The sequence below is a fragment of the Varanus komodoensis genome, unplaced genomic scaffold (genome assembly GCF_004798865.1).
Source record: "Varanus komodoensis strain SLA01 unplaced genomic scaffold, ASM479886v1 scaffold19, whole genome shotgun sequence".
Taxonomy (NCBI): Eukaryota; Metazoa; Chordata; class Lepidosauria; order Squamata; family Varanidae; genus Varanus; species Varanus komodoensis.
In genome coordinates, this window is record NW_025335550.1 from 15,968,545 (window position 1) to 15,982,412 (window position 13,868).

The window sequence follows — 13,868 nt, forward strand, 5'->3', positions numbered from 1 at the left end:
TTGAGTCAAGCTCACACGCAACAATGGAAAGGAGAGTGGATTGTAGTCACCTAGAAATCATTAAGGTGGTGTTAAGTCTGTGCTCCCTTGAGAGAGCCAATTCTTTACCTATGGCTAGTAGAACAACTCCTACATAGTGCTGCAGGTGGTGATAAGTAAGCTACCATGAAGATAAACTAAGAAAAGAGTAACTTGTAACCAGTGTGGTGTAGGAAGAATCCTGCTGGATGATACTCAAAAGGACACGTCTGGATACTTTTGGAAGTGTGCCAGGTTGTTGTCTTTTGTCCTTAGAGATGGGATAAATTGCTGGATCAAGGGTTGGGGTTTGTTAGGAAAACTTCTACTCCACATGGAAAAATGTGATGACATACTCCCCTGTTTCTTCACCCACAAATAGTGTGGAAAATTTTGAAAGACCATTAGTACACAGCTCTCACATATTTATTAGCTACAAATTATTTCTGCCCCTACTTTTCTTGCTGCCTTCCTCAATTTAATATCCCTCAGATGTACTTAGTTACAGCACCCATCACCCCAGTCAGCACAGCCATTGTTGTCTAGGGATGATAGAAGTTGCAGTCCAAAACATCTGGAGGGTGTTCAGATGTATACTTTCTATGGTCATGGCCTCTGCTGATAAGGCATTGGATCAAATTTTGTGCTCTTTTCTTTTGTCTTATCTATTCCCCTTGTCACTGTTCTGATGAAGCTTCGAGTGTGCACCACCTTGCTTTGCTCTAGAGAATGTAAAAGATGAGTGCGTATGATTGTTCCAAGTCCTTGTGGGCATTCTCACAAATACGTGCTGCTTAAAATAGCAGAGTGCATTATGTTGGAGGTGGTTAATACAAATGAGATTATCTTTATTGGAGGAGCTGTACTGTTAACCTCCAATGCTGAATCTGATGCATGCTAATTTTTAAAACTTAAAAGAATTCAATCATTTCTGTCTGAAGGGGAACGAGTTTATAAAACAATTGGGCAAAACATCACATCAAAAAGAAAGCTCATGTTGCCTCTTACTTTGCAGCTAGAGAATTTTAATATATATATATTAACTAACCACATTGTTTGTGCTTTGTAAAAGATGTTTCAATAGCTTGCTAGCTGTAATTATTCTTGGATTAGCCATGATCCATAGATAAGTGCATGCTAATTCCATTTCACAGTCAAGGTCATAAGGCAGTCACTCTTCTAGGCCTCAATAGGCAACTTTTTAGGGCTGTGAGCACATTTGGCAATTTGAGAAACTGTCCTGAGCACCACCACAAAATGGCTGTCATAGAAGGCATGGCAAAGGAGAAGGCACCTGTCCAAGGTAGAGGTGGGATTTGAGCCACAACACACAGATCAGCTCCTCCGAATGCATCATTTGCAGCACCAACAGCAACCAGTTTCACAGCTATCCCAACACTCAGGTAGAAAACTTGCTGTTTTAATAGTGGGTGCAAAAAAGAAAAAAGTGGCCAATGAACCATGTAGACTGCACGTTTCATGTCTTCATCCAAGCAGCTTTCCCAGAATTAATAAGCAATTTAGGAATTCAGATGATGTGGTGCTCATGGACAACGCGCTCCCAGATTCCATTTCGGGCAACCATTGAGGTGCCCTAACACTTCTACATCTGCCCTGAACTTTTGTGCAAGCTCTTGTCCCTTGTAACTAGCCATGCCTCTCATTGTAGCAGTTGTGCAGTGGTGCCCAGGATAATTTCTTAAATTTGCAAATACGCCTGCTGACCCTAGTTTGTTTGTTTGCTATCTTTGTGTCCTGCCTTTTTTCCTTTGAAGGAACTCAAGATTGCTTACATATTCTTTTCTTTCCCCTTCTCCATCTCATCCTTACAACAACCCTTTGAAGTAGGTTGGGCTGAGAGTCTGTGACTGGTCCAAGGTCACCCAATGAGCTTGAGAGCGGCATGTAGACTAGAACCCAGATTACCTGAATTCCAGTCCCATACCCTTAACCACAGCACCACAGTTGCCCTACATAAACATGCTATTGCTGGTGTACATGTAAGGGTTCTGCCCTTACAAGAAGAATTTTAAATACATAATTACAAATATAGCAACTTGTGAGATAGAGGCAGTCTGGTTTTAATTTAATTCTTCATAAAAATGTGCATTTTTCAGTCATCATGAAGGTGGAAAGAAATGTATGGTGATAGAGGCCAGCCAAAAAAAAAAAGATGTATAAAATTACAAAAATTGTGGAAAGAACTAATAAACATAATATTTTTTCTCATGAGCATCCAAGAAAATGGACTGTAGTCCATGAAAGCTTATGCCAATTTTTTTCAACCTGTTGCTCTCAAGATGTTTTGGACTGTATCTCCCAGCATCCTTGACCATTGGGAGTTGTAGTCTAAAACCTCTGGAGGGCACTTCTATCAAACTTGGGATTTTTTTTATTATTGGCTAGAGAAACGGGACTTGGCTTAGATTTAAAGATGTTTTTACGTTATTGTAAATGGATTTGAATGTGACTATGGAATGTTAAAAAATATGAGTAGGGGGCTGACCCAGTACGTCTGATGTATTTGATGATTGATGTCTTTAGTGTTAGTTTAAAAATCTTAATAAAATTTAAAAAAAACCTCTGGAGGGCATTAGATTAGGGAAGGCTGGCTTATGCCATAATATATTTATTAGTCTTTAGTTCAAGGTGCAACAGAACTTCTTGTGGCAGCAGACTAACAGACCTGCTCCACTGGATATCGCTAGAACTTTGATTGATCCAGTGAAACTGAGGTGCTTCAGACAGTAACGGGGAAATCTAGCAGATGATGCTCAGCTGTCACAGTATTTGTCCCTCCAGAGTACAGCAACAGCCACTAGTCTGGATGGGGTTAACTGGGTTTATAGAGAATAGGTCTGCTGTGGACCACGGCAGAAGGAACTCCCATACAGTCAGGTGTTGTAGACTGGAATACCTGGTGCTTGGAACAGCATTGTGTTCATGTCTTGCCTGTGAGCTGCTGGAGGCGTCTGAAAACAGAATGCTTGACAAGATTACCTTGAGCACATATTCTGCTTCTGATGCCTCAAGGAGCTCACAAGCAGGGTGTATGGGCATTCCTTACTTGTTCGCAGCATCTGGTACTCAGGTGTATAGAAGTTCCACCAGATCTGGTTAATATTTACATACCAAGCTCCTTACTATGTTAATGCATGGTAAGAGTATGTAATCTGAATTTTATTAACCACCCTGAACTAATCCTTTAGGTGATCTAAATCCAGAGGAAAATCCATTATAGTGTAAACACTTCTATTTATCTGTACCTCTGATTAGCAAAATGATCCTCATTGCATATAGATTAATAAGATGGCAGCATATTTGTACTGCAAAAAAAGTAATGAACAATAAGTGAATGGTAACATTTGATGCCCACAAGCTCGTAATTATATAGTACATTTCTGCTTTCTGAAACTGGCCAAAGCAGCACTTTCACCAAACTTTAAAACGTGGTTGTTGTTAGTAAATGCTGACTTTCTAATGGCAACCTGGTATGTTTTATTGCTTTCAGCTCCATGGGTTCCCTTCACGTCTTTGAAGAAAGTTATTACCACGCATAAACCCAACCTTCTATGCTCATAACTCAAAATGCAAAATATCTGTTTAGGAAGCAGAAAAATAGAACTTCCTAATGTTATTTCCTGCATTTTAGTTATGAATTACTGAGCACAGTGAAGTGATTAATAATGAGTACATTATAGTTTATGCAGCAATTTTCATCCCCTGGAAGAGGTTCCTTACGAGCGATACATTTCACTTTTTGCTCTTACTGTGAGCATGTGGTTTGTGTGTGTGTTTGTGTGTGTGTGTACTTCTGTTTAACAGAGTGTGCTATATATTCTTTTAACAGCATTTTAACAGTAGAGTCATTTTTGCCCAGAATTACATGTTACAGTCATGTCTAGGCAAATGCACATAAGCAGAATCCACAGGAAAACAGAATTACAAGGCCGTGCTTTGTTTAAGGGCAGCTAGCCCATTTCCCTGCACTGTGGAAGGTATAGATACAGCTTCCATGTTAGTGACAGTGGCAAAGATATGAAGTTGGATTCAGCACTGCTTTTCTGCAGTTCCATCAGTGGCACTGAAAGGGGGAAATTCCCCTCACAGCAATACGCTCAAAATAAACTCTGGGGAAGCCTCTGGAGCAAGAGTGTTGGGTGCTGTGGAGGGCTACAGGTTGGAGGGGAGGGAGAGGATGTCCCATCACTTCTGCTACTGTGATGTTTGGTTGCTAACCAGAGTCACTTCTACATCAAGTGATGGCTTGCATGTCACAAAACAAACATAATAAAAAGCTCATTCATCTCATGAAAATGGTGAGCTACCTAGTTTTGTGTAGCAGTCTGTCTGCTGATTTGCATGCATGTTGAACACTTACTGTTCTAAAACATAACATCTGCCCCGTGTGTCAAGGGTGGAAGGTACAAATGCCCCATGTTCAGACTTTTGAGTAATCGGGGAGTCTGTGACAATGTATGTTTCAAATGTCTGTCTGTCAGTCATGAAAGCACCTTAGCCATTGTGACACTGCAGTCAGCGAGGCTCAGGAACCTTGGAGAGATGAATCTTATTTTTGCTTTCCTTCTCACTCTCTTCATCACCGTAGGTTCATTCCTGAGGCCTGGTCTGCCTGCAGTGTGACCTGCGGGGTTGGCATCCAAGTGCGTTTGGTGAAATGCCAAGTGCTGCTGTCCTTCTCCCAGTCTGTGGCTGATTTGCCCATCGATGAATGTGAAGGGCCAAAGCCAGCATCTGAACGAGCTTGTTATGGTGGACCTTGCAATGGGGACACCGGTGAATATAGTCCTGAAGAGATCGATCTTCTCTATGGTGGCTCACAGGACTTTGATGAACTCTATGACTGGGAATATGAGGGCTTCACAGAATGCTCTGAGTCTTGCGGAGGAGGTGAGTTTCATTTGCTTTCCGCTTCTTTCTCTTGCTTTTCTGTTTTCCTCAAGCTACAGGGACAGCAAAATCATTAGGCTAGACCAAGACTTAGTTAGCCCCACTCTGTTCCCATTGAAAGCAACTGGACTTAAGTAGTAAATACCTTGACTTACTGTTTTTCAGTAGGACCTAATTTTGACTAACTATAGCATCTAACCAATGGTAACAAGCTTGCAATTTCCAACTGCTTTGTTTGTTCGTTCTAATTTTTCTTTTTCCTTCCATCTTAGTTTTTTTTTAATTTTGTTTTTGTAGATAGCAAGACTTGTTCTGTTTTTAGCTTGCACAATGCCCACTGTATTAGCTGCTTCAGAAATTGTCATCATGGAAATACTTGTCCAGGTTCTCTTTGGGTCTTCTGTCTCAGTGTAATATATGCATGGGCATCCAAACATTTTTTTTCTGGAGGTGGGGAGTAGTCAAAGCTGCACAGTTGCTTGGACATGTAATACATGTGCATAGCACACACCTGAATGTTTTCCTTCTGTTCTGCACATATTCTGTTGCATTCAGACATGTTGAATGGCACAGTATGGCAGTAAATATTAGGAATTTGAAAGCTTTAAGGCAGAAGAAAATTGTAGTCAAGTGTCAGACAAGAGCCAAAATGTCTGATTTCATGCTGGTCCTTGAAAAATCCACAATTGGGCAATGTGTGCATCAGGATCAATTAACATTCCACAAATGATTGCCAGCTTTCTTGGGAACTCCTCATCAGACTAACTAGTACAAAAAGAAACCCATTTGATGAGATGTTGTGGCCATGATGTCTGTAGTTTAGATAGTTCCTGTCTCAAACGGAGAGTTGCACTCTGAATGAATTAGGGGTAGGACTAGAACCAGTGGAAGATTTTCTCCCACAGGAAGGGAGACTTCTGCCCTGAAGGTTGCATCCCCTCCAGATACTCGGTGGTATTCAGAGTTTGTCTCCAATTGACATATTGAGCTAGTGCACCACCTCTTTAGAAACATAGAAACAGAGCGAGTCAGAAGGGGCCTCCCAGGCCATCTAGTCTAACCTCCGGCACCAGCCGGCTCCGCTCACGACATGCCCACCATGTGGACGTCCAGCCTATCCTTGAACACCCGCACCGATGGGGCCTCAACGACCTCCCGGGGAAGCCCATTCCACACCCTCAGGGTCCTGTCAGGAAGTGCTTCCTGGCATCCAAATGGAACCTTGGCTCCCTGAGCTTTGCTCCGTTGGAGCGCCTCCTGCCTTCCTTTGCAGGGGAGAACAGGTCTCTACCCATCTCCATGTGACATCCCCTCACATACCTGTATGTCGCCAACATATCCCCTCTGAGTCTCCTCTTCTCCAGTCTGAAGAAACCCAGTTCCCTCAGTCTCGCCTCATACGGCATCCCCTGCAAACCAGCCGCCAACCTTGTGGCCCTACACTGCACTGACTCCAACCTGGCTATATCCTTTCTGTAATGAAGGGCCCAAAACTGAGCACAATACTCCAGTTGCGGGCACACTAGAGTCGTGTAGAGTGGTAGTAATACCTCTCTTGATCTAGAAGCCACACTTCTGGCTATGCAACCAAGGGTGGCGTTCGCCCTCTTGACCACCGCATCTCACTGCTGACTCATGTTTAGCCTGCAGTCAACCAGCACCCCGAGGTCCCTTTCACAAGTGCTGTTCTCCAGCCACGTGTCACCTAACCTGTACTTATGACAGCTATTCCTATGCCCCAAGTGCAAGACCTTGCACTTATCCACATTGAACGCCATCCTGTTGTCTCCTGCCCACTTCCATAGTCTGTCCAGATCCTTTTGGATCTGGAGTACCTGCTCCTCAGTTCTGGCCACTGCTCCAGTTTTAGTGTTGTCTGCGAATTTGATCAGCAGACTGTTCACCCCTTCTTCCATGTTGTTAATGAAAAGCTTAAACAGGATTGGCCCCAGGACAGAGCCCTGGGGGACCCCGCTTGTCACTGGCCGCCATCCCGATGATTCCCCGCTAATGGTTACCTTCTGCTTTCGGTCAGTCAGCCATGCCCTAATCCACCGGACAGTGCTTTGGTGTATCCCAAAACTCCTCAGTTTCTCCACCAGGCTATCATGGGGCACTTTGTCAAAGGCCTTGCTGAAATCCAGGTATACCACATCCACTGCATCCCCTCCATCTAGCCATCTCGAAACCTTGTCATAGAATTCCACAAGATTTGTCTGGCAGGACCTGTTTTTGCGGAAGCCGTGTTGTGTGGCTGTCAGCCTCCCTTCCCTATCTAGCATCTCTAGATCTCTCTCTATTATGAGCCTTTCCATTGTTTTTCCTGCAATGGACGTAAGGCTAACCGGTCTATAATTCCCCATGTCCTTTCTACTACCCTTTTTGAAAATTGGGACCACTGATGCCACCCTCTAGTCCTCTGGAACTTCACCCGTTCTCCACGAGGCCTCAAAAATGGAGGCCAGTGGGCGTGAGAGAACCCCTGCCAACTCTCTAAGTACTCTCAGGTGTAACCCATCAGGGCCTGGCGCCTTTGTAATGTCCAATGCCCTGAGGAGCCCCTCGACTTCAAGGGGGGTGAATCTAATCTGTGCCCCTAAGTCCCCAGCGTCATCTAATCTCCTATGCGGATATCCCCCGTCCTGCTTTAGGGAGAACACAGAGGCAAAATAGTCATTTAGCATCTGTGCCTGTTCCCTCAGTCACTGGATCTCCTTCCTCCTTATTTAGTGGTCCCACCACTTGTCTCCCTCTTCCTATTTACATGCTGAAAGAAGCCCTTTTTGTTGCTCTTGATATTCTTGGCAAGTCTCAGCTCATAATCAGCCTTAGCCTTGCAAAGAATCCTTCTGCAACAGGCCTCCTCCTCCCGGTATACCCTTTTGTCTATTTCCCTGAGTACCCATTTCCTACAGAGGTTCCTCTTTCGTCTAATCCCTCTAACCACCTCCTTTCGCATCCATGGTGGCACTCTCCTCCACCTCCCCACCTTACTGACTAGAGGTATCGTTGAGGCTTGCGCCTCCAAAACCTCCCTTTTGAGTGCTGTCCACCCCTCCTCAACTCGCTTACCTTCCAGTAACCTATCCCAGGAGACTTTCCCCAGTCTGGCCTTCAGTTGGCCAAAGCTGGCCCTCTTGAAGTCCCAGCTTCTAGTGCTCGACCTGCTGCACGTCCCCAGTCCCCTGATCTCAAAGCAAAGGATGGAGTGATCACTCGCATCTAGAGCTCCCTAATCTGTACTTCATCTATCAGCTCCTCCCTATTGGTCAAGACCAAGTCAAGGATGTTTCCTCCCCTAGTCACCTCTCGGACCCTCTGTGTGAAAAACCCTCCCTCTATAGCTTCTAGGAAGCGACGTGACCTGTCTGTCACCGCCAAGTGAGTCTCCCAAGTAATATCCGGGAGACTGAAATCTCCCGTAATTACTGTGTCTCTCCCCTGAGATATCCTTAGAATCTGGTCTGTCAGGACCTCATCCAGGGTCTCAAGTTGACCTGGAGGGCGATAACATACCCCCACTGTCAGGTCTCTTTCCCTGTCAAAACCCCTAAGTTTCACCCAGACTGCCTCTACCGAATCCCCATCTGTGCAGCTTTCTTAATACATAGAATCAGAGAGAGTCAGAAGGGGTCTCCTGGGCCATCTACCTGGGCCATCTAGTCTGACCCCTGGCTCCAGCCAGCATTTCCCCAAAGACAAGAGGCAGATTGGTATTTCCCACATATTCTTGGAAATGGAGATCAGCCATTGCTTCTCCTTCCCATCTTCATTCCGATGGCAGATTTTCCTTTTGAAACTTCTGCTGTTTCTCAGTAGATTGACTAAGTGCCTATACAATGACAGAAATTGTCATTGTAATGCATATATGTAATACCGTGTGTGTGTTTAAAAGACCCCCTTCAAAATAATAATACATACCTGGAACTTTTCTTGTGTGCTAAAATATTTCACATGCATGAAGTCATAAGCACTCTGTAAAATAAACCAGTATTATTATTCTTGTATTATACATTGTTTGGGAGAGGGCTGAAAGAGTAGTTTTTCTAAGATCATCTAGTGAACTCATAGCAGAGGATATGATCTGAAGAGGTCTCCCTGCTTCTCTGAACCATTGCACCATAACTCTCACTGTGCTAACGAGTGACTCACATATTTTTTTAATATTCACCCATGACTATCAGATGTATATATAAGGGTTGTACTGTATGCATGTAGGGATGTTTGAAGTATACTTTCATTTAAGTTTTGAGCAAGTCACACACTTCACACCTTCCAGACCATACATAGATGATGCAACCTGTGATCAAAGTCTTGCGTATGTTTGTGAGCTTGCAGTATGATTCGTGGACCAAAAGAATATGCTCAGCAACATTTGTAGTTTTGAAAAATGTGGATGAACACACTTTTATCAATGGGAGAAGAACCATATATTTCAAAGATGTGCAAAATGGTGCATGCATTTAGGAAGATGTGCATGAATTTTGGTGGAACCCCATCCCATCACAATCTGTTATGGATACAAGATGGAATGAGCTTTGAAGAGGAATTTGAGGAACTTTAACAAACCCAAGTTTGGCTTCTTTATGCAACATGACACTCATATGTTCATAGAGAGCACATGAGACAGAGGATTGCAAAGTCACATGATGAAGGGTAATTCATAGAATCATAATCATAGAGTTGGAAGGGCCTAGAAAGCCATTGGGTCCAACCCCCTGCTTAGTGGAGGACTCAAATGTTCACAGGGCGTCTAATACTGTTGCTGTTGTTGCCATTCTCTCTCTTTTTCCTGTATCAGAGTATGTGCAGCTGCTTTGACCTGCAAAACAAATGGTAACATGGACTATGGGTAAGCTACCACATTATGGTGGCCAGTTAGAAGCTGCTAGAAATACTTCTGCATGGTAATGGCTTCATTTGGTTGCACCACACATTCCTGGCGTGGTTAGTAATAGGGTGGAATTCCATGCACAATGTGGATAACCCATGCGTTAAGCAGCTTTTGTGCATTATGGCCCCAGTGTGAAGTTGCCAGTACACATGGCAGCTGTAATATGAGAACTGGCCCTCCATCTTTGGTTTTCCCTCTTTGAAAAGAAAGAGTGTCTCTGTAGGAGATGCATCGAAAATAAATTCCAGATGTAATGCCATTTTAGATGTAGAAGGTATCAAAATTCACAGCTGGGGTCTTTCATATGACTAATGCAGTAGTCTGGTTGTTTACATTTCCTGCTGACCACTTACATTTGGGCCAAAGAATCATGTTTTTAAAGAGCAAGGCTTGGGCAGGAAGCATCAGGTGTCAATAATTTTACATTGCCTGACTTCTGCTTTGTAAGCAGAGACACATGGATCCCAAACACGGGGCTCTTGCATCTGTATTTCCTTACTGAATTTACTGGAGACTCAGCTGGTTTTGATAGTTTTTTCTACCCAATGACATTAGCTTGGATCTGAGTGCAGAGGGGGAGGGGAGAATAACATGTGGCAGAAATAACTAGGTAAATGATTGCCTATAGCTAATAAGCTTAGCACTTAGGCTAAAAGTTAAGGAAAATCACAGCTGATGCCTATTGAGGGATTTGTTGGATGCACATAATGTCCAATCCATTTGAGTCTGCTCCATCATTTTCTTTTAATCATTTATGGAAATTGTGCTCCTTAGAAATGTTGCAATTCAAAAAATGCCTTTAATTTATCTATGATTTGCCCTGCAAAAGTAGAAGAGTGATGTCTTGTTAGCATTTCATATGGTAGGAGTAACTGCAGCACAAGAGAAAAACCCATTTGTCACAAAATCTTCAGAGGATCAGGAGAAGATCTTTGGAGACTGGGTCCAGGTTCTGCATTCCTCAGCAGGAAAGGCTTTCTTTGTAGATGATCCTTCTTCCAAATTGTTGTAGAGGCATCTTCCCATGCACAGCTTTCACCATTCAGCAGCATGCCTGATGCTATGTAACATTTTTGGAGGGCCCGAGGGCTGTTATGAAAAGTGCAGGGCGGGGGGTCCATTCTCTCAGTACATATATCTAGTTCCAAATTCTGGAAAAGAAAAACAATTGCAATACGGAGTTGTTGCCTTGGCTGTTAGTACTATAGTTCATATTATAAGAAGGTGTCCTGTTTCTAGCATATGTTGTTTGGTAAGAAAACATCATCTCTTTCCCCAAAGGAGACTTGTACAAGACTGAAAGATGTCAAAAAGAACCTTGTACCTTTCATGTACTTCTGTTTGATGGACATCCATACACAATGTGGTCGAGGGACCTGATCCGCACCGTCTTTCTATGCTGCATTGCAGTATAGTGGCTGATAAAAAGTACTGATCACCATTTTATGAGTGAGATTGCCATGCAGTGCTTGAGCTCTGAAACAGTGACAGGCGAGAATCATGCTGCGCTGCCATTGTGCACTTGGGCTTGAAAGGCCCATCTTGTTCTATATTTATTTCACCCACAGATACGTAGTTGGAGTAGAAACACTTTGTTTGATTGGTTCAGTGTCATTTGATGGTTTGCAAAATGGCTGTCATGTAAAATGCTTTTAAAACTATTTCCGGTTAGGCAAATTAAAGCGAAATAAATAGCTGCCCAATAATCTTTTTGTTTCCACAGTTGTATGATAGATCAAGTTAATTTTATTTTATTTTTACTCTCAGGAGATGAAATGTGATAGTTACAGAAGTAGCCTTTCACCCTCAAAGGAATAGTGGCCAGACGGAACTAGTTAGTAATTTAGTCTTCATTCAGTGGCTACGTCTTCTACTGCTGTCATCAAGTATCATGTAACAATTATGCTATTCTGGTGGATATAAACATTGCAAATCCCATTTGATGGTATATTGAAAGTGAACTGAAAGCTACTTATGTTCATATCATGTCCTACCCTTGCACCATGTAGCATTTTAATTTCCCAGCTATAAACTTAAAGCATTTTCAAAAGAAAACAAACCCAGCTTCATTACGTTAAAATTCTGAGCAATAACTTTTAAAATGTGAGTCTTAAACACTCTGAAAAATGAAGAAACAAGCCTTTTGTGTCCAGTTTTGAGTATCTTTTACATTGTTTACTATTTTAAAGTTTTTAAAAAGAAAAATCTTGGACTCCAGCTATCGTCTCCCCAAGCAACTTATAAACAATCAGTGAAATCTAAAAGATAGGACTCAAAAGGAAAATGGGATGAACAAGTTAGAAGAAAAAGGAAAATGCAGGCCCCAAGTCTTGAAGTGAAATTGTCATGTTGGAAAAGACAAGATACAATCCTAAAATCCCAAAGGTGCAAGTCACCATCATGCTGCTTAATGTTGGGTTGCATTAAGAAGCCATTGTTGTGTGATGGAAACATACAGCTGCCCGTTCACAGTCAGTCACTCCTTTCTTTGTCTACCTCCTCCTGTCACTTTCTAGCAGGGATTCATGAGAAACTTATTTTGGTTTGAGCAGGTTTTACACCTTCTGGACCGAATACAGATTGAGACACAAAGCCCATTTCTAATCTTCATGGATCACCAAATATGTATTTAACAGCAGGCATGTGTTTGAAAAATTACATGAAAATACATGACTTTGAAAAATGCATACAATATACATGACTCTATGAAAGTTAAATGTATACAATTGATGATGCACTTGGAAAAATATGCATGAAAATATGTATGGATTTTCATGTGAAAAGAAAAAAACAAAGCAATGCTGTTGGCTGATCAAGCACTGCATTGCCTACACTGACTGGCTGCGGTTGTCCAGCAATCCCAGACTAATTGTTCCAAACCTTACCTGGAGATGCATCCTGGGGTGTAAAGGATGTGCCATACCACTGAGCTACAGCCCTCAGGACGGTGATTGTCACACAGTTTTTATAACTGTGTTTCTATTACCCAAGTTGGTCAAAGGGCTAAGAGACTCGATGTAGACTTACCAAGCCCTGGCATGCTGGGAACATGATGTGTACATTTTCTTGACACAATTTTCTTCTCTCTTCCAAATAAATATTGGGTATTACTTCTTTTCTTCTTTCAGTGGGATGATCATTCATTCATTCATTATTTCTAATTGTTCACCAAATTAAAAACCGCAGTATTTCAAAGTTTGAAAGTATCCCTTTAGGAAAAGTAGCTTGTTTACTCATAAAGAGCCAGCCACCTTCACAGAATGGAAATTTTCACAGGCATGTGTGCCATTGCAGGAGCTCTGCATAAGGTCCAGCTCTTTATAATAGAATGTTCAGAGCTACCCCTTTTGAAGAGGCTTGGACAATGTCCATTTGCCAGTGTTATTTTTTCCCCTCAATTGGGGTAGTACTTTTTGTCCACCACTTCCCTTCCTGCCTAAAAAAGGAGCATACTCAGATTGCTTCCCATTCTGGTTTACATGTAACAATAATCCAGAGTATTGGTTGTCATTGAACTGTGGTTGATGTTACATGTGAACCCTGCATTATGTTCTTAATTATGGGTTGTTACCCACTAACAAGCCAGGAAGAGAGCCCAAGGTTTGTTATTAGGTTATGAACTCTGGGTAGTCTGTGGTTAGCTAGATTTGTGATGGAGCTCTGTGGGATCTGACCTTCTAGCATTCACAGGCTTCCTTTCATGCTTAGCCAAGCCAAGTGGAAATCCACAAACACTCATGGAATAAAGGCTACACAATTGCAACCTCCTTCTGCATCATGTGCCACATTAAACACACCACAAATGCTGCTTCAAAAGAGGGACACTGCTTGTGCAGTGATTGTGCAGGAACGGATCCCTGGCAAATGTCCAGGCAATTCAATGAATGGCTACCCCCAAACAGATCCTTCACACATCCCTGTGGTTGTTGTTAGTCGTGAAGTCATGTTATCCCTGTGGTTAATAACCCATAATTAAACCACAGTGCAGGGGCTGTGCATGTAATGACAGCCCGTGATTTGTTGACAACCCATATTCTCGGCTGGG

General features: G+C 42.7%; 1 protein-coding gene across 1 annotated transcript in view; it reads left to right on the forward strand.

The window, feature by feature from the left end:
- ADAMTSL1 (ADAMTS like 1) overlaps window positions 1-13,868 on the forward strand; it is a 591,693-nt gene that overhangs the window by 467,708 nt on the left and 110,117 nt on the right. The window contains exon 15 of the mRNA XM_044427603.1: window positions 4,628-4,929. Coding sequence (XP_044283538.1) covers window positions 4,628-4,929 — 302 coding nt within the window. The remainder of the gene's footprint in view (window positions 1-4,627; window positions 4,930-13,868) is intronic.